At 30.1% G+C, this 22,260-nt stretch overlaps 1 protein-coding gene across 4 annotated transcripts in view; it reads left to right on the top strand.

The window, feature by feature from the left end:
- LOC127701605 (early endosome antigen 1-like) overlaps positions 1–22,260 on the top strand; it is a 93,895-nt gene that overhangs the window by 15,851 nt on the left and 55,784 nt on the right. For 3 of the 4 annotated variants that reach the window (XM_052205594.1, XM_052205586.1, XM_052205567.1), the window contains 21 exons: positions 307–454; positions 1,123–1,186; positions 1,860–1,966; positions 2,916–3,002; positions 4,580–4,638; positions 5,750–5,890; positions 7,001–7,069; positions 7,602–7,875; positions 8,531–8,992; positions 9,472–9,609; positions 10,455–10,541; positions 12,258–12,340; positions 12,851–12,944; positions 13,211–13,264; positions 14,569–14,799; positions 15,322–15,339; positions 15,971–16,105; positions 17,269–17,397; positions 18,010–18,132; positions 19,526–19,624; positions 20,253–20,375. In XM_052205594.1, the coding sequence (XP_052061554.1) occupies positions 307–454; positions 1,123–1,186; positions 1,860–1,966; positions 2,916–3,002; positions 4,580–4,638; positions 5,750–5,890; positions 7,001–7,069; positions 7,602–7,875; positions 8,531–8,992; positions 9,472–9,609; positions 10,455–10,541; positions 12,258–12,340; positions 12,851–12,944; positions 13,211–13,264; positions 14,569–14,799; positions 15,322–15,339; positions 15,971–16,105; positions 17,269–17,397; positions 18,010–18,132; positions 19,526–19,624; positions 20,253–20,375 (2,725 nt within the window). The remainder of the gene's footprint in view (positions 1–306; positions 455–1,122; positions 1,187–1,859; positions 1,967–2,915; positions 3,003–4,579; positions 4,639–5,749; positions 5,891–7,000; positions 7,070–7,601; positions 7,876–8,530; positions 8,993–9,471; positions 9,610–10,454; positions 10,542–12,257; positions 12,341–12,850; positions 12,945–13,210; positions 13,265–14,568; positions 14,800–15,321; positions 15,340–15,970; positions 16,106–17,268; positions 17,398–18,009; positions 18,133–19,525; positions 19,625–20,252; positions 20,376–22,260) is intronic. The other variant, XM_052205577.1, reaches the window with a different exon arrangement.

Raw genomic sequence — 22,260 nt, 5'->3', positions numbered from 1 at the left:
ATTTTATTTTTGAAAAATTTCAAAAGATCAGCTGTTTTGCATGTAAGCCTACGGAGTAGTCAATTACAAGACTGCAACCTTCAGCAAAATTTATGAAAGAGGGTATGTACTAATTTTGTGTAGTCAACTACTCCTACAGTTTTCAACCCAGATCCCTGAATCTTCACAGGAATATTGCACCTTTGTTGAAGTTCTGCACCTGCTGTTATGGAAATGTTTCAGGATTTTCTTCTCATTCTACATTGATTAGTCACAAATATTCAACCAGGTCATTTTAGATTTTGACCCATTTATTTGATTTTGTAGAGATGGAGATGTTTTTGCTCTCAGACAAGAAGTAGAAAATCTAAAATTCTCATTGAGAGACAGTCAAAAATACACAGAGCAGCTAAAAATAGAACTGCAGAAAGGAAGATCTGGCAGTGGCAGTGGTAAAATACCTTTAACAGAAGATGTAAGTTATCTCCCTTGGTAGATGGGAGACACAGATAATCTATACACCTTATCGCTATATGTCCGCCATTACTGGATATCACAAAGGTGCCTGTAAAATTTTGACGTCATAATAGAAAATATCTGACGCCACAATGGAGAAATGATTGTTGTATGACGTCAATAGTTCAAGTAGTGCAGATTCTCAGGTCAAGCAGCTCAGATTTCCAAATAGTGATAAGGTCTATTGGATTTTGTTTACAGTGAAGTGTATACAATAAATAGCTAAGACAGGCCGCAGAGCTAGTAAATGATTATGATGGTTGGATGCTTAATGATCAGTGGCAAATATTGTATGCATATCCACGGAGGATTACATTTAAATATGGTCTCAAAGTCAAAACATTATTGTTTTGTATGCTTGCTATTAAAGTTGAAAAGGCTTTTCAAATAGTTTATGATCAGGATGATGAGCCTTTATTCAAATAATTCAATTTACATATTTTAATTGATCTAAGAAGCATGAACCTACTTCAAACTAAGGATGCTTCCATGTTGCCATTGACCAGCATATTATACTATGAATTTTAATTTAGATTTATCTCTATTCCAAGTTTACATAGTTATAGTTCGTAAATGTAGTTTATAATCATGTAAATATAAAGATAGTTTTTAAATCTTGTTTACTAGGAGAAATCTGAGTTAGAGATGATGCAAATGCAGTTGAAAGGCTCTGAAGAAAGTAGAACTATTTGTAAGTAACTTACATGTGCTATAGATTATATAATAAAATTTCACCACTGTGTATTCTACAGAAATCAGAGGTTCTCCATCCATGATTATTGTCTTCATTCTCTTGGAATTCTTTGTTAGTTTGATCTTCTGATATCATGACATGTATTGATTTTAAAAACCTTTTTCAAATTCAATTTATATTTACATCAAAACCAATGCAGGTGTGAACTAACTTTCTTGCAAATTGAAAAAATAGAGCTATGTTAACATTTGTTATAAGTATTAAATTTGATATTGCTCCAGGGAAATAGCTTGCTTTTGTTGACCCTACTTGGGTTTACCCGGTAACCTGTGTTCAACACATGATAATGTTTTAAAAAAAATCTTTATAAAGTTATAATAGAATTGGCAAGTTGCAGGAAAATTTGTTGACACATATATTAATTTGGGTAATGTATATCTCTGGTACTTTTATTCTGTTCTTCAAATTTATTCTGTGATTATAACAATAAATGATCATGGTACACTTCTGTAAAATAAAACTTTAAGAGATTTTGTATTTTTGAAAGCAAGAATCAAATTCAACAAGTTTTTATGTTATAGTTATGTTGTAATAACTCTCTATTGATTTACTATTTATGTGTTAAAGAAGTTCAAGGAATGAATATTTTAAAATTGTATTTTTTTTTCAGTAATGAATGAATGTCACCATTTGAGGGCTAAGGTAGAGGAATTGTCAGGAAAACAAGAATTAATGACAGAAGAAGGCAGTAGATTGTCTACTAAATCTGGTCAAATGGTAAAATCTAATGATATTAATCTTTTAAGCTTATGTGAGCTATGTGAATTTTCTTCAAATAAGCATCTAATTTCTTGGAAGGAATGCCTCTACCCTGGTTTTCATTTAATCTGGTACATATATCTGACATTCTCCTAAAGAGTCCAAGACATCCCCATCCACCAGTATCAAAAATTGGCATATTTAGTCCTTATGGAAAATATACTAAATCATCTCTTTTAAAACTGCTAATCCAGTTCAACTGTTAGTTAATAAACTAAATCAAATAATTATATTGAATGATGAACCTGGCTATGGTTACTTCATATAGAACATACAAGTAAACCAGTTATATCAGAAATATTAAAATATTATTTTCTTTTTAAATTATGATTGTTTACCCTGCTTGACATTTATAATAGCTAGTGCTGAACATTTTTTTACAAACAATGTAATGATGTGGAACTTTAAGTTAACTTTATTAGTTTCATCTCAATGAATTTGAGGAAGAACTTTAGAAGTACCTTTGACATCCGTGTGCATGTCCACAGCAAGATCTTAGTAACTATTTTGCCAGTAATCTTTTAACTTTCTATGTAGGTGCATCTAATCGAGTCCAACTTGTGTTGCAGGATACAGTTCAAAACTGAGTTGACCTCTAGATGTCTTTATGTAATTTTATGTTACACAGTAATTTTAGTAGTGATTTTTTTTAATTATACTCTTGAAAAAATCTTATATAGAACAGGTACTACCATTAATCATAATAAATGAATAATTTATATCAAAGAACTTGCACAAAGCAGTAAATAAACTCATTATAGATATATACCAGGATTAAAATTTTGTATGCTAAATGTGGGTTTTTTCTACAAAAGACTCATCAGTGACGCTCAAATCAAAAAAGTTAAAAAAGCCAAACAAAGTATGAGGCAGAAGAGCATTGAAATGTTAACTGTTTATTTTGCAGGCAAGTGAATTAGTGACAGTTAAAGCTAAATGTGATGAACTAGAAGGACAAAAGGGGGCATTAGAAGATCATATACACACATTGAAGGTAGTTTTCTAACTATAGAAACGCAAATTAAAATTTATTGGCCAAGAAAAGCTTAAAAATTATCAAGATATCAAAATGTATAGTGAATGAGAAATTCTCATTTAGATGCAGGTCCTTTTCATCACCTGCTCCTATTTTATTTGTTTGTAGACACAAGTATCTTTTTGAAAAGAAGAACAAATATTAATAGAATAGAAAGGATATTGAATGAAATTGCATAATAAAGTCAATTATGGCATGAATTACTAGGATACTTTTATTTTATTGAGATCTTGCACTATGCTCCAAGCGATAACTCAAATAAGGAGATAAAAATTTTGTATATCTGTAGGACTCTGAACCGCAATGGTACTCCTAATAGTGATGGTCACGCTGAAGTGTGTTTTTGATCACGCTAAAGTGTGATTGTGGCATTGTGACTCTATCTTGTTGATCGTTACGCCAAAGTGCGATGGATAAAATAAACTATATTTTCAATGTTTTCCAAGTCGATGAAAAATTCAATTTGTTAGAAGCAGCTTTTCATGTTCATTAAGTAAATCATGGAGAATATTAACCTCCTGTTTGATTAAAAACTGTCATGATAAATATTTCAAGTCATAATTGTAACGTTGTAGTTTAGTTTGGACAAAAATAAGCCAACCTTCATATAATCATTCAAGACGCTGCATACAAAGGTGATTTTCCATTAAAACCAGTGCTAATAACAATGACTGAAAATGTGATAGCTGTTTAAAATGCAATATGATAAGGGCCTTATAAACTTATCATTGTCGGTGGTTTTTACTGCAACTGGAGAAAATATGGAATGTTTTTGCATATTCAACATGAATACAACTTGTTAACAAAATTTTTATGCTACCGTAAAAGGGAAATAATTAGTAGACGGGAAATTTAGATGAGATCCTTATTCAAAATCTACAAAAGTTTTGTTTTAACGTACGATGGAGCTTGGAATTCTCTAACCACATATGGGTCCCAGAGAGACTTTCCATATTATGATATTACGGTAAACGTGGAACTCATACGAGCTGAGAGCTGAGATTTCTTTTTTAAAAATTAAGTAATCTCAGATGAGAGGAACAAAGTAAAGATAAACTTTTAACGCAGAATAACGTCCTCATGCAGCAAATTTAAAGAGAACAATCTCTCATTTAGTATGAAACTGTAACTAATGACATATATAAACCATCGCACTTCAGCGTCCATATTGCACCTCCCAAGTCCTACTTATCTATTCTGGATAAGAATCTATATTAAAAATGCTGTATATTCAGAAATTATTGCAATGTTTTTATTAATGTGAACAATGTGACAATATCAGATTCGCAACAATAATATCTTGCACTTATAATATCAGTTGTGATTTTCCTTCGTAAAATTTATGCAATCTCATTAATTAGATTTCCCATTTTTGCAAGTGGTCAAGGATTCGCATTGATAAATGCACACATTATTTTTTGAATTTACAGGACTCTTTTCAAAATCAAAAACATCTTTTTAAAACACTTAACCTGAATAAGACCTGAATATTTGGATACAATTTACTTATGCATATGATCTTTGAACCTTTACAGGGACAGATAGAGTCAAAAGAAACATTCATACATAATTTAGAGGCACAGCTATCACAAAGGTACTTTGAAAAAGATATATACATGTATTATCTGGTATTTCAACACCCAATGAAAAATGATATGTAAAGATTATCAAAATATTAGGAGAGTATTATGTGGATAAGATAGATATCAAAATAAAACTGCAGATATACATGATTCTATTAGTCTGTTGTAGATTATCATTCAGTTTAGCAGTAATTGAAGTTTTGTTGTTTAGGAACTGTATAATTTTTTTGCTATCAATGTTATTTCTTTTCTGTTGGTAATCAGTTCTTGTTTTGTTCTGTTTCAGTGAAAAGTATGAGTTTGGTGTTTCATAATAAATATTCCTGATTCCAACTGTATGCACCTCCTGAATTACAAAAGTATATTCAAATTATCCAACACTAAAATAGCTCCTAGCTGTTGCTGCACTTATTCTACAACAACAGCACATATTATCGAATAATTTTCAGAAATTGTTTTGATAGTTTTATAAATGCAAATAAAACTTAATACATTTCAAATTGTGTCAAATTTATTTTCTGTTATTTCTCATTTTTATATTAATGCAAATAAGTCTTCTCTTTTGTTTGACTGATTCAGGCAAAATGTCTTTCTCGTTACATAATAAAGGTGTAATACCACCAAATCATAGTATGTCACATTCGGTTGCATACGAAAATAGGTCGAAAAAAAATATCCCTTGATTTTGACAGTGGTAGGTAATTGATCCTACATTTCATTGCAGTAAAACATTTCTGGGTCATAAACATATATCTTGGGTATTTCAAAGCACCATTATTTTTTTATTTGGGGTTTCTATAGAATATTTTGGAAACTTGAGGTTACATGGTTACTAAAGCTTGTACACAGGTTAAAAAAGGGGGAAAATTTGATTGGTTATCTTCCAGTGATGGTTATTTTCTTATATGCAATGAAATGTTGTGTGAAATTTTTTCTATAGTACTGGACAGGATAAAACTTTACTCATGCCAAGTATTTCTTTATTTGAAACAAAGATAAATTCTGCACATTTTTTTGAAAAGTGCAAATTTAACAAAGACTAATAGGGGAAAATCAATTGTGGTATTACACCTAAAGAATTGTTTGTATTGCAAAAAGTATAATTTCATAATTACTACTTAGGCCAGGAGCAGAGGATGTGATGGTTCTGAAGCAGGAACTTATATCAGTACAAACTTTGATGGATAATTTGTCACTTGAGAAAGAGAAAGAGAAAGATGCTATCGAGAAACTTTATAATGAACTGAAAACTAAAAACAGTGTGTAAGCATATGATCCGTATTGAAATTAGTGCATATAAATAAATGTATTCTGGTTACTGGAAATGGTAGTCAAGTTCAAAAGATAAAGAATTTGTTTCTAATTTAAGTAGTGAAATGTTTTGGATTTCTTTGCAATTCTATAAGTTTGGCCATCAGAAATAATATCTGCTAAAAGTATTTTAATTTCTGCTATTTGTTTTGTTAGCAGTTATTGTCTGTTTATTTTTCTATTAAGTTTATTTTTTCAGAAAAGGAAGCCTGATTGGTAAATCTTTTTTTAAATGGATCTTTGCAAGGGGTATTGATAAACTTGTAATGCACAGCTGCTTAAGAATAAAAAATCCCTCATGCTGCACATCTGCCTTTTTTCCTTCTCACATACCCATAAATATAAATTGAAATGAATTTTCAAAAATACAGAAAGCATCAACATTGTAATGATATATCAATATGAAATGCTATTACTGTGAACCAAATGAAACTTTTCCACTGATTCATCTCCTATTATTTCATATGGTTCGAAATAAGTTATAATTATATTATGTTATGGTCATATCAAATGAATTTTTATTTGGCCTGTAAAAAATTGTGAAAAAGATTGGTTTTTGCACTTTATGATTTTAAGTGCATTTACTGTAGCTCACCCATTTGAATAAGGCCTCTCCCCATATTAGATCTGTTTAGGACATAAGCCATATGTGTTCACCAATTTTATTGCAAATTTTTCCGTTCAATTAATGAGCTATTTAGAAGAGTTGCTAGGTATTAAAAACGTGTTGCTTTTGTGATCTGTTTGATTAGATGATTTTACTTATATATCCCCTTGCTCCTCTTCAGCAATATTGTTACAACACAACATTTTCTTAATGGCTCCTGTTTAATTCAAAATAGATCTTACCACTGGAAAGGGGAGACTACTGTATCATTATTTAGTCTAAAACTTGAATCATACAAAAATGTGAAACTGTTCTTAAGATTAAATTAATTCACTGTCAGCAAATGGACATATACTGTTTCAATTAAACAGACTTGAAATGTTTTTACATTGAATGTTATGTTTATGTAAGAAGTTTTCATAGTATCAGCACATTGTATTTATTTTGCATTACAGCACAGAAGAAAAACTTAAGCTGTTAGAAGCTCAGATATCAGAGTCCCCAAAAGTGGAAGAAGTACAGAGGTAACACTTATCATATAAGGAACTTAGCGTTACAAGTGGAAATATTACTGCCTTATTTATTAAAATAATGTAATGAATTAATTTGATTGGCTTCTTACCATTGCTCTTAGTTATTATTTCTTACATGGAAAACAACTTGCTTTAAATTGTATTTTTAGAGTCAAATTCATGAAAGTGTTTTTGGAAGATTTTTGTCAAGTATGAAAATTTGTGTCAAAGAAATTTTTTGAAAAAGGTGATCTCTTAAATTGATTAAAGAATCTGGATGGAAAAGAAGACCAGTCTTTAGACTGAATCTGTCCCGTCTAAGTTGCTAAGGACTTATCTTTTTTTCAAGACTATTTAGAGTTTAGCATGTGCTATGAGTGTATGCTCTTTGTACACACTAATATTCATTTTAGATTGTCATTTGTTGTTTGATATATGTCTTTTAAATGTTTACCACATGTCTCATTTTTGCATACATATATATGTTTGTTATAAGTAATGTTACAAATGAAGAAACTTTGTAATTTGTTTTCTTTGACCTTAGACTACAGTCTTCCATTGAAGAAAAGGCAAATTCATTCACACAACTTCAGAAGGATTTAAAACAAACACAGGAAGAACTTAATCTACTCAAGACACAACATGAAAAGATGTCATATGAGAAAGAAAATGTAGAAAAAGAACTGAAATCAAAGTCAGAGGAGTCTGGCAAACTTCAGAATGATCTTGATAAAAGAGTTTTAGAGATAGAGAACCTACAGAAAGAGGTCAAGGCCAAAACAGACCAGTACACAGAACTACAGTCAAATATTATGAAGGTATTTTGTTTTTATTGATTAATATTAAGTGGTTATAATAAAGTCAATGTTTGGCAAAATTTGGGAACATCACAAAATCAAATATCCACAAAAATACAATTTTTCCTCCATCCACAAAAATCTGTACCCAAGATAATAACTGAATCCAAAGTACATATATGAATAATTGTAAACATCAGTAAAAATTTTAAACAGTTTACAAAATATGTTGTAAAGAATTATGAACAGTTATGTGTACAGTAAATTTTATGTACAAAGAAAAGACAGAATGAAGATACGGTATTTTAATTATTTAATTGTGGTAACATATGAGAATTTCATGTCTTCTGACTTATTTGTCTTTGGATGTGTGAGTTTTAGGTACTTGATTTTTTAACATTTTTTTTCTTCAATATGTTTTCAAACTACCAACAAATTTACAAGAAGACTGACTTTCTTTTACATCTGTGACTTTTCTTTTTTAGTGAAAGGTATATATATATTTCTGGGTTTTGAGCTTTGTCTTGAATGGTTCATTATTTTGTGCCATTACCATAAACAGAACATACATGTAGCTGTAATTACAAAAAGAGCATGAAGTCTGATAGTTTAGTGATACATGCTTTGAGGAGTTTCTAGTTTCAGTCAAATTATTTATAAGTTTTCTTACTTTCAGGGCCAAGAAAGTTCATCTATTGTACAGAAGCAGTTGACAGAAAGAGTTGAAGAAATTACACAGTTAAAAGTTGATGTGACAAAAAGAGATTCAGAAATAGTCCATCTTACACAACTAGCTGAAACTCGAGCTAATCAAATCTCAAACTTAGAGGAAGACTTAGATGTTAAAGAAAAGGATGTTATTCAATTAAAATCTGAAATAGACAGCTCTAGTGAGGAAGTTAAAAAGTTACAAAAACAAATGGAAGACAGAAGTTCACAATTTGGAAATGTGAATTCTGAATTACAAAAGAAAGAACAAGAAATGGAGTCTGTAAAAGATGAACTTAAGCTAAAAGTAGAGAAAATAAGTGAGATTCAAACTGAATTAGACAACTCATTATCTGAAGTCACAAATTTGAAGCAGAGTGTGGAAGAGAAAGATAAAGAAATTTCTGAAATGAAGTCGGAAGTTGAAACTGTAAGTTATTATTGATTGTTTGTAACACTTCAGACATAAATTTATGTTTAAGTCTTTGATTGGAAAAAAAACTTACCCAGTTTGGTTGAAGTGAAAACAATTTTAATGTTCTGACATAAATATGTTTTATAATTTCATTGAAAGTAAGATAGGGAATGGGGGAAACATTAGGTTTTTCATTATTAATTATACAATAAGCATTATTAACCAATTTTCTTGCAACTGATGAGTTGAATTCGAATTTCATTGTGCAATATAAACATTTTGTTGATATTGCATCATTATTGATAAAGTGATGATGACTTTACTTTTTAATAACTTGAGTTCATCCTGACCAATTTTGGTTTTTACAACGGATAATTTTAAGTACAGCTCTTGATAATGCTTAACAAATGTAAGGTTTCCATTATAAGACATCAAAATCTTAATATAGAAATGTTGGTATATATTTTTTGATGTTATATTACTTATGACTATAGATACAAAAAAGACTTGAAGAGAAGGATAGTTTTATAGAAGACATAGAGAAACAACTTGGTGGATCTAAATCAGAGTCTGTGGCCTTGTTACATCAGAAAGAACAGCAGTATAATGAGATTAAACTGGAACTTGAAAAAGTAGGTGTTATTTGAACATATTTTATTCAGAATATAATAAAATAAAGAATTCATAGCTGGCTGAAACCTATGTAGGTTTAATATTTATATGCCATGCTAATGTACAATTAAAGGTATCTCATTCTTTTGAATATAGTTTATATCTATACTACTAAAATAACGAGGTCCAATTTGTAAGCCGGCATGCTGTAAAAAAAGGAATCAAAGAATTCAACTTTATATTTAACTGATATAGGACAATGGTGTTGATTACAAATTACACCATTCCAGACCCTTTTGATTTTCCACATAATATTACCAATAATTATCAAGCTCTGGGTCGACGGGTTCAAACAGAAAGATTTTGAAAGCAGAGAAAACTGTGCACCTTATAATCAGCGTGACTTTATCAGATGACAATACGAATACTAAAAATCTTGGCTCAAAGTAAGGCATAGGTACTTTAATTCAGTCACGGACCTGTGATAAGGCGGGTGTGTTCTAGTTCTTATAGAAATAGGACAATGTGGTATGATTGCCAATGAGACAACTCTCCACTAGAGACCAAATGATAGTTCATTTAAAAATACTTATGGTGATTGGTTCATTAGTAAATTTGTGTGTATAATATCTCAAAGAATAAGACAATAGAAAAACACTTTTTAGTAATATATCTCAAGATTTCATATGATTCTGCTGAAAAGTGTTTGTCTCCAAAATGAATATATCAATGTCCTGTAATACAATATAAGGTGTACAAAATATCAAAAGGCATGATTGTTGTTTAATAAAATTTACCTAAAACACATATCTATTTAATGCATCAGATAACTTTGAATAATTCAGTGTGTGTAATATATTTTTAGGTACAGTCAAATAATGATACAAAAATATCCCAGATTGAAGATCTTCAGAAACAGCTGACAGATTTACAACAACATTATCAAACAGAGGTAACACTGATTTCTTAATATTTCAAAAAGTCTTGTTGGCCTCAAGTGCTGAGGACTATGATCCCTATCTGGTTCAAAAGACTTTAATATTGGTGTTTGTTGCTGTATGCAAAACATGCAGCATTTAAGGGTAAGAGCTAAGACTGTTGGGGCCCCTGAAACCAGTTTTCCTCTGTTATATATATATTTTTTCAGTGTCTGATTTGAAAGAAAAATAAATACCATATGATAATCAATTGAATCATCTTTCAACTAGCTGATTGAACATTGCTTTTAGATCTTAAATTAAGTCATATGTTTATGCATTTGACAACTATTTTTCTAAAAATATTTTCTGTTTTACTATAAAAATAAATTTTTACCTGGTCAGGATAAAGATAAGCTGATATTTCAGTCTAACTGTTAAAGGTAACAGGTTCTATCCCTGCAGCTCTTAGAAGTATCTAACAAGTTTTCTTCACACACTATTTGTAACATTTACAAATATTTAAACAAAAAAAATGTTGAAATGAAATTCAGAACATTACTGTAAAGTGTGGAAATAACCCATGAAGCTATATACATACTATGTTAAGTATGGATATATATATAACCCGTGAAACTATATACCTACTATGTTTTGTGAGGAAATAACCCATGAAGCTATATACCTACTATGTTAAGTATGGAAATAACCTGTGAAGCTATATACCTACTATGTTAAGTGTGGAAATAACCCGTGAAGCTATATACCTACTATGTTAAGTGTGGAAATAACCTATGAAGCTATATAACTACTATGTTAAGTGTGGAAATAACCCATGAAGCTATGTACCTACTATATAAAGTGTGGAAATAACCCATGAAGCTATATACCTACTATGTTAAGTATGGATATATATAACCTGTGAAACTATATACCTACTATGTTTTGTGTGAAAATAACCCATGAAGCTATACACCTACTATGTTAAGTATGGAAATAACCTGTGAAGCTATATACCTACTATGTTAAGTGTGGAAATAACCTATGAAGCTATATACCTACTATGTTAAGTGTGGAAATAACCCATTAAGCTATGTATCTACAATGTTAAGTGTGGAAATAACCCATGAAGCTATATACCTACTATGTTAAGTGTGGAAATATATATCCCCTGAAACTATATACCTACTATGTTTTGTGAGGAAATAACCCATGAAGCTATATACCTACTATGTTAAGTATGGAAATTACCCGTGAAGCTATATACCTACTATGTTAAGTGTGGAAATAACCCATGAAGCTATATACCTAGAATGTTTTGTGTGAAAATAACCCATGAAGCTATATACCTACTATGTAAAGTGTGGAAATAACCCATGAAGCTATATACCTACTAAGTTAAGTATGGATATATATAACCCAAGAAACTATATACCTACTATGTTTTGTGTGGAAATAACCCATGAAGCTATACACCTACTTTGTTAAGTATGGAAATAACCTGTGAAGCTATATACCTACTATGTTAAGTGTGGAAATAACCTATGAAGCTATATACCTACTATGTTAAGTGTGGAAATAACCATTAAGCTATGTATCTACAATGTTAAGTGTGGAAATAACCCATGAAGCTATATTCCTACTATGTTTTGTGAGGAAATAACCCATGAAGCTATATACCCAAACTAAAATGAAAACATTATTAACATAGAAATATGATGAGAATAACATTAATTTTTCTTCCACTCCAGTGCAGCTCCAGTGCAGAATTAAGATCTGCTATTTTAGAAAAAGAAAACTTACTCGAAGAAGAAACAAGAAAAATACAATCAAGGTACGATTATTGTGTTTACTGTAGTGAATCAACAAGTCAAATGATCTGATAAACTATTGTCAGCTTTGGTAAACTGCTGATGTGACCTAACTTAAACAATATTCGAAGCACATACTAAAATTTGATGACAATAGTAAACAGTAGTTACGGTCTTTTTAGTCTTCCCATAATTTCTAATTTAACATGATGTAGAGGGTTTTTCAAATTGCATGGTTTTCTGAAATAACTCATGAGGAAGAAAGCTGAAAAATAATGGAATATTGGATAAATTATTTTCTACGGGATAAGGATGAACTTCAACAAAGGCTACCAGTTTTGACAAGATTTTGTTAAATGACACCCTTATACAATTTGATCTGATCTTAGGTACCATCACCAGATATATTTATTTTACAGAGGATCTTATTCAAAAACAAATGTTTTCTGAAATTATAAGAGCCAGTAAATGGACACTTTAACTGAAACACTTGACTGAAAGATCAATGTATTTAATTTTGAAATAACTTTCAGAGATGAGAGAATTTCTAGTTTAGAAGAACAGTTGTCCTCAGTGAAAGAGGAGGCAACAAGAATGGAGACTGAAAGGACAAATTTATTAGCAAAGGTAAATCAAACAAAATTTAGTGCTAAATACAATTCATAAAAAATTACTACTAAATGTAAGTCATACAAAAATAGATATAGAGAGAAAAAGTATGCTCACTTTGTGACATTGAATTGTTTTTACTGACTTACTGGTTATAGCAACTTTATTGTATAATGACTGATGTTGAATATATTGATTATTAATCTGATAACATCAAGATTTTTTTCTTTTTCTTGACAAATCTGTGTAGACTTTTTTTGTGCAGATGAAATTTTTATTTTCAGATGGAGGCTGGGGAAGGTATTGAAACAGCAATTAACCAGCTTAATCAAGAAAAGGTAAGTATGTTATACAAATAGGCATTTTGAAAGTAACATTTCGTTACTGTAGATTCATTTATTTTTGTAAGTACCAAATTTCGTGGATTGAGTAAAATTTGCATTTTCATGGATATTTGATTTGGTGGTTTTGCCAAATTCTGCATATAACCAGATATAAAATTTGTATTTCGTTAAACATTTCAATTCATGGTTCACCTTTTCCAATGAAATACATGATAATTAGTATCCCACAAATAATAATCAATCTGAAGTAATATTAAAAACCATTTTAAGGATGTTCGCTACTCTGTTTTAAAATAACAAGCTTTTTAAAAGACTGTTATGAGTTGATAGAATATAAACAAAGAAACTAAAAAAGCAGAAAAAAATGAAGGGTCTGTGTGCTTGTTTTCGAGATATAAGCCATTGAAAATATGGCGGGAAATAATTCTCTCTAGATTTTTCATGCATTTAACATTGGCACCTTTTTTCTTTCAAAAACGATGAAAAAATAACAAGGATTTTATAAGATTTTCAAAGAAGTCATTTTAAACTAAATGTAATCAAATTATGGAAAGAAAAGTAGGGGTTAATGGGCAAAATTTTTTATGGCACTACATGGATAAAACCAGAGGATTCCGAATATCTGGCAAAAATTCAAAAACAAGAGGAGCGAACATCCTTAAACTCAAACTCAAATAGATTTTAAGTAATTTTCTAGAAACTGTTCAGCTCAATATGAATTTTATCTAAAGCTACTGAAGTATTTGAAGGAATTAAAATCAATATTGTTTGGTTAAAACAGATTGCCTCAGGTGACTTAACCTTAGATCTACTTGAGTTCCACATGTACAAATTTGGTTTTAACTTGTGATAATCTTTAAATAAAATGTAATTGACCACCAGTTGAAATATATAAAAACACTCATATAAATTTGATTGTTTATCCTGATAAAGTATGCACTCCTATGTGCATCAAGTTTAAGTACATGTATGTTGATTTACAGTACACTAAACTTTCCACTTTTATGACAGTCTCTGAATATGACATCATTTTACAAAAAACAAATGGGGGTAAGGCTGTTGCTCAAATCTAAGTGTTACATTGTTTTATATTTGTTCATTCCTCTGGTGATGATTTCTTAAATGAAGCCCTTGATTGCATATCAGTTTTCTAATTCAACAAGTAAACATTAAGACATCATAAAAATGATTGGTTTAAATGAGAAATAGATGAATATTTGTGATATGTCTGTTATAAAACATAATAAAGGGAAAGTTAAGAGCATGATTTAATAAAGAGAGTCTTGTTTAATTTGTAGACAATTTTGCAAGAAAAGATTTCCCAGTTAGAAAGTTCTGCCACTGTTCAAGAAAAAGAAACTTCTGAAAAGCAGGAAAAGCTCCATAAACAGTTACAGGAGGTTAAAGGTCAGCTGAAAAATTCTCAAGACAAGGTGGAGAAGTTAAAGGGATCATTGTCTGAGAAAGCAGAGAAAATAACACAGCTACAGCAAAAATCAGCCCAGTTAGAGGTTGATGTTCAGTCAAAAGTAAGATTGACTTGTTGATTGCTATAAATTGACTGTTATGGAAAAGGGGAATGCCTGAACTCCCATATCAATTGAAAACATTTCTATATACACTAAATTGAATAATTTCTGACTCCTAAAGATTGATATATGCCTTCAATGTGTTCTTAGGAACAGTTTCTAGATATTGTAAATACAATCAAAATGTGTTGTCTTTATATGAGCCAGAATTTTCATGAAAAGGACTACTTGACTTTCCACTCTATTTTTAAGGAAAACATTAAATAATTTCTTATCTTTTCCTTTCGATTGGATATATGAACTTTGAATTAGGATTTTATAATTTTCATTGAAATTAATACCCATGAAACTGAAAAGAAAAAATTATATTCAACTCAAAAATGGTCAAATAAACTATAAATGATTGTTTGGTATGATAACTTGTAAAATGTGATTGTTTGGTAAGACAGCTTGTAAAACGTGATTGCTTGGTAAGATAGCTTGTAAAATGGACATTTTAAATTAATTATCATCTATCATCAGGTACATTTAGATTTGGAGGTAGGCTATATTTTACATACTGTTTTTATCATCATATTCAAAAACTTTTTAAATGCTTATTTTGATTTGGTGACAATCCTTGCCTTAAATTGAATTTAATTCCATTTGAATAATTTGAAATGGTTTCAGCTTTGTGAGAAAACAAAAGATGTTTTCCCATTTTTTTAATTTTTTCTTTGTTCTAGCTTTTTCCTGTATTGTTGAATTTTTTATAGTGTAAATCTTGCTTGTTGTGCTGTTTAAAACACAACTGTTCCAGGTTAGGGGGGGGGGAAGAGATTGAGTTATTAGTATAAACAATTAACAAAAGAGTTTTACAAGATAAATTAATGTAAATTTGACTTGTTTTGATGAAATTTATCAATATCAAGTTATACATTATTGTCAGACTGAGAAAGAAACATTGTGCAGTTTCCTATTGCTTATGTTTTAGAACATGGATAATCTCAACAAGTTTTTGACTAATCCTATAATTGTTGTCAAAATTTACTTTGAAAAATTTCTAGATTATCCTGTCTTCTGTGGTTGATATTTTAATACTGATTATTATCATTTTTATGAGATCATAAAAATCCTTGAATCAAAGTGTTGTGAAACATATTATTTTCCTTTTTAATTTTAATAATTGTAGACAGAATTACTTCTAGCAGCAGAGTCAGCTAAAACTAGTCAAAGGGCAGATTTAGAAAATCATATCAAAACAGCTCAAAACTTGGTTGAGGAGAAAACTAATGAACTGTCCAAAATGAAACAACAGTGGCAGCAGGTAACCCACTTTTAGAATACTGTGAATTCATTTATTGTTGTGGGTACCAATTTTATGGATTGAGGAAAACTTGCATTTTCATGGATATTTGATTTTGTGGTTTTGACAATGTCTGTATACAAGCATATAGAAAATTTCTAATTTATTGAAAATCTAAATGTGTGGTTCATGAAACCCTCCCCCCCAAAAAAATTGGTATCCAACAAATACTTATAAATCCAGAGTAAACTGTTAAAACTTGTCCTGAATGATGCATTTAAAACAGATTGCATTTTGAAGTTTCAGAGGGCAAAAAAAAAGATTTTTTGAACCACATTTATACCCTAGAAATAACTAATATAAAATAAAAAGAGATGTGTGATGTATATGTTTTGTACAAGTTGTAATATTGTACAAATTATAATTTGTACAGAATTTTTGTGCAAGTTATCAGTGTTTTATGGACCGCTTAACACAAATGGAAAATGCAAGCACACAGTCTTTTGTTTCGCATATTTCTGTCATATTTCCACAACTACATGATACAGTCTAATACTGTGGCTTGATACACAAACATTATAAGAACACAAACAGACTTTTTATAGATATGATTTTGGAATAAGGAGAAAAATGAAATTAGAATTTAATCCATTCAGGTATCATCATTTCCAGTTTGAAGACAAGGAGAATAGCACTAAATGTTAGGTTGAGGTATATAAATTTGAATTCGAGACATTAAACTGATATATTTTAGAAGATAAACTATTATTACCTGGTGCAAAAAGGTATGTGTCAAAAAACTTATAACTTGTACAAAAAACCTGTACACATTATAATGTGTACAAACTTACATCTTGTACACAACATATACATCAAAGAGACAGCAGCCCAAAGTAACAAAAAAACAAAGAATACCTAGAGGTCAACATAACTTTCATAGATTGACCATAGATTGACCATTGGATATAAAGGTTTGAGACATTAATAGAAAATAATTTTAGTTAACTAACTTTTTATTAGTTTTCAATGAATTTTGAGGTATTTGAAATTTATAGAATTACATGATTTGTATGATTTAACAAATTAGAATCATAATTCTTGAAACATGACATTATACCCTAGTAATAAATAATAGGAATAAAAGGATTTTGTATAGCTATTACTATTCTGTTTCATAATTTCAGACTTTATCTGACCTTTCTACTAAAAAAGAGAAGATAGCATCATTGGAAGGAACTATCAAAGAACATCAAGACAAGATAACACAACTTACACAACAAAATACAGCTTCTGAACGACAAATAACAGAAAAGGTTGGTGTTTTGCCTGTGTGATTGTTACACAAAATTCCGCAACTTCAAGTACAATTATATTTTCTGTCAATTCTTAAAAATGAATGAGCATATAAAAATAAGAAGATGTGGTATGATTGCCAATGAGACAACTCTCCAGAGGAGACCAAATGACAGTAATTAACAACTATAGGTCACTGTACGGCCTCCATAATGAGCAAAGCCCATACCGCATAGTCAGCTATAAAAGGCCCTTAATGAAAAATGTAAAACAATTCAAACGAGAAAACTAACAGTCTGAACTCTTTATTTTCATACAAGTAAAGAGGCTTTTTAACTCATCTTTTTGTTATAATGAATAGTGAGCATTCAGGGTAAAAGTTTAGATTGATACATGAAAACATTCTGATTTAGAAAAAGTAATGGCTGTTCCACCAATGAAACCATATTATTTATTTACAAACCATGAAATAATCCACTACTCTTTAGGGACTTAACAAGCATATTGGCAGATTTTTTTTTCATGTAGGTAATTTGAAAATGTATATTTAAAAAAAAAAATATTTTGATGCTTACATTACCTCAGTTATTGATGTATGATAATAGTAGATTTAAGATTTATGAAAATTGTAGAATGATAGAATTGAAAAAATAGATAATGAGCTGAAAGAGACAAAATCTACACTAACCACAACAAAGAAAACATTAGAGGAGATAAAACAGAGATTAGAACACAAAGAACAAGAATCAGAAACAGTAAGTCAGTCAGTCAGTGTATGTTTGTTATTGTCAAAATAATTTAATCAATGAGAATTTGTTGTAGGAATAAATAAAGTTCAAAATGTGACCCTATATTGGAAAAGTGTCATGTTCTTTGTATGTTTATGACCTTCTAATAACTCATTAATTATAAATAAGAAGATGTGGTATGAGTGCCAATGAGACAACTCTCCATCCAAGTCACAATGTATAAAAAGTAAACAATTATAGGTCAAAGTACGGCATTTAACACGGAGCCTTCAAGTATTGTATAAGACAAGTTTTGTATGGCTAAAAGAATGATCCTAACCAGCTTGCCTTTATTTCAAAATAGAAGATTTTTTTTGTTTTGAGATAGGACCTTCTTTTAGAACCTATCATTTCATTAATTGTTATTCTCATATCACAATGAAGGATGTTTATAATGTAATACTATTTTTTTGTCTTTCAGAGAATGTCTTTGCAATAATATTAATTTTGCTTTGATGAATCCAAATTTTTAACAAAAATAAGTTGATAAATGAACACAAACTTCCTTTGTATTTTGGCAATGTTCAGATTTGTTCTCCCAGAGCCATTAGAGCTCTTTTCCTAATGCTTGTAATTCAAAGGTTTGGTTGACATGCTTGCTTTGTTTGTATAAATGTTTGCTCAAGCATTGTAATTAAGATTGACATCTGCAATCAATAGATAGGCGGGGCTTCAGCTTGTATACATTATACTCTGCATTATACTCACTAACATTTAAGTATAATGTATACAAGCTGAAGCCACGCCTATCTATTGATTGCAGATGTCAATCTTAATTATAATGCTTGAGCAAACATTTATACAAACAAAGCAAGCAAGTTAACCAAACCTTTACATTACAAGCATTTGGAAAAGGGCTCTAATTGTGAATAAATCCTCAATTCAGAGTATTTCTTGTGACTATTTAATGTTGCTTTAATGCATCTTCACCAAAAATAAATAAGCAATGTTTGATTCTTTGAAAACAAGCTCTCATTAAATTTTAAAAATGGCATTTGTTGTTGCAGAGTTTGAAAACTTAGATTGCCGAAAATTCAACAAATACATGAACTTCTAATTTTTTTTTTTATTTTACAGAATGAGAAAATATGCAATGAAATTATATCTATCAGATGCATAGGTTTTAATAGAAATAATTTGCCATTTGAGGTTAAGCAATTAACAGTCAGTTAATCAATAGAAATAATTTGCCATTTGAGGTTAAGCAATTAACAGTCAGTTAATCAATAGAAATAATTTGCCATTTGAGGTTAAGCAATTAACAGTCAGTTAATCAACACATATTGTTATTTTACTGATTTTACAAATTTTGAAAATAAGAAGATTTTTTATTTCAAAGACATACATGTTTTTTTTTCAGACAAAAAAGAATCTAACCACAGAAATAAGTAAGCTGAATGCAGTGGTAGAGAAAAAAGCCAAAGAAAACAAAAAACTAACAGAACACAATGAGTTCTTGGTAAATAAATATATGTAAAACACGTCAAGTGATCAAGTTCTGATTAAGATGATGTGTATATTGAACTTTGCTTCATAGGCATCAATAATTTGAAGTTATGTATGGCTGTCATATAAAAGGTTGAGGAGGGTTGATGCCATGTAAAATCTGATTTTAATGACGACTTTAATTTGAAAGTGGTTCAAAGTAAAGGTATAATGTCTGTCGTCAGTCATTTCAATGATGCTGATATTATGTAAATGTTTCCTTAAAGTAGCCATTCTATGAATGTTATTTTGTTTATGTAGTATTTGTTTTACTTTGCTGTCAGGTTATTTATAAACACCATGGGTTTATCCACAATATCTTTAGTTACACTTTACTGATTTTCATGAAATTGTAACATTATGTTCCTTGGCACAAAGCAAAGGCTTTTATATATTTTGAAGATTGAAGCTTGTCATTTTCCTGGTGAAATTTCATATTAAACAAATCACATGTTTTAGTTCCAAAATTTTTCTCTGAATAATTTACTATATTATGTATGTGTTTCAATTTGTGTATTTCAATTTGTTTATTTCAAAGATAAAGCTATTATTCGGAAAGATATCAAAACCGGTACTAATTCTATATTGACTTTGTTTTTAAGGTGACAGAAGGTAAAAAGAAAGAGATACAGATTAGTGAGTTATCACAGGAAGTAGTCAATACAAAGAAATCACTGTCAGATACCAAGTTGGCACTTGATACCAAAGCTTCAGATTATAATCAGGTAAATACTGATTTTGTTTTTTTTCCCAAAAATTTTATGAATATGTTGGAGTATGCTAGCAGATTTAATAATGCTTTTATGATTCTTAAATATATGATTGATTTATGTTTTTTTATGTCCATTGGCATGTATTGCATGCATATATAGATTGATTTTCCTGAATATAAGGGGCCAACTTGAGGTCAACTCACAAAATTTCAAGATTTATTTTTAACAATAACTCCTGTCAATTTGTTGAAAATGTTTGCCCCAATAGGTTTTTTTGATAATGAAGCTCTGGAGAAAGTATTGGTAAAAATATTGGTTTCTAGATTGCTAACTTTTTATTCTCCCTGGAGAATATAGTCCTCACTTCTTCATGTTTTAGGATGATAACTTTGGCATCCCATTATGGATTGTCACTCATTTATACAGATGAAAAAGTAGCAATATTAGTTATTTTGTCCCTCTAAACATTCCAGTATTTTGAACCATTGAAAAACAAGACAAATCATATATGTATAGCATTTATTATTCTCTCAATAGATGTGCAGTCCAGTTAGCTTCTGTTTGCAGTGCCAACTTTCAACTTGTTTATGATTGTAGTTGAGATTTTTTTCACTAGGATTTAAGGAGTGTAGCAATGAAGATTTAAGGAATAGCAATTTTTAATCCCTGTTTCTTGCATGTAATATGAAATATGGAATTACATATGATTCTCTCCTTCTAACTTATGAAAATAAGAGAATGTGGTATGACAACTCTCCACCAAAGACAAAATGGTGTAGAAGTTAACAACTATAGGTCACTGTACAGCCTTCAACAATTAGCTAAACTCATACTTCATAACAAGCTATAAAAGGCTCTGAAATGGCAAATGTAAAACAATTCAAACGAGAAAACTAATGACCTGATTTATGTGCAAAACAATAACGAAAAACAAAGATGATGCACAGCAACAAACAACAACCACTGATTTACATGCTCCTGACTTGACACAGGCACATAGAGAATGTGGCAGGGTTAAACATGTTTGAGATTGCACACCCCTCCCCTAACGTATGACATTGGTGTAACAGCACAACATAAGAACAAACTATAAAAATCAGTTGAAAAGGGCTGAACTCACAAGTTTGATACAAAGCACTTAAAAAACTAACAAAAACATGAAAGACAAAAAGTACAGATCTAAGAGTACTCGCAGTTACTGAAAGCTAGTTTAAAGCCAATAACAACTAATAAAAGAATCATGTATCTAAGACTAGAATATCAATCAGTACACATCCAACATCCTATGGATTTAGTGTAAAGACGTCATTACCAGTCAGAGAAAAACATGATCTTGTGCAATGCCAAAATATAAGTATCGATAGAATGTAGGACAGTGAATATTGATAGGTGTATAGTATTAATATTTATTTGGGTTTTGATTTATTGATACTTGTCATAGGTAAAAAAAATTAAGCTTGAACATTATTATATTTCAAACTATCAATGATTATGTTTGATATCTCACTGTTGCTCTGGTTTTCGACTTAGCAAGGGAGATAACTAGGTTTAAATTATAATTGAAAGTCAAATATCTAATTCTTAAAAAGAGTTTTAGGAAAGTGTCATGAAAATTGAGCACTTTTCACTGTAGGAAAAATCTTAATGACTAATGTTTTAATTAATGTTATTGGACTTTAAGAATGCCTGCTTCCCATGTTTTTGTATTGAAATCAGTTTTTGAATAAAGAATTTGTAGACTAAGTTACACTTCTCATTTTTAGCTCACCTGGCCCAAAGAGCCAAGTGAGCTTTTCTCATCACTTGGCGTCAGTCGTCGTCCGTCGTTGTCGTCCGTCGTCGGTAACTTTTACAAAAATCTTCTCCTCTGAAACTACTTGGCCAAATTAAACCAAAC

The sequence above is a fragment of the Mytilus californianus genome, unplaced genomic scaffold (genome assembly GCF_021869535.1).
Source record: "Mytilus californianus isolate M0D057914Y unplaced genomic scaffold, xbMytCali1.0.p SCAF_1, whole genome shotgun sequence".
In the NCBI taxonomy this organism is placed as follows: domain Eukaryota; kingdom Metazoa; phylum Mollusca; class Bivalvia; order Mytilida; family Mytilidae; genus Mytilus; species Mytilus californianus.
The sequence above is the reverse complement of the archived record's forward strand: the minus strand, read 5'-3'. Positions and strand labels throughout refer to the sequence as shown.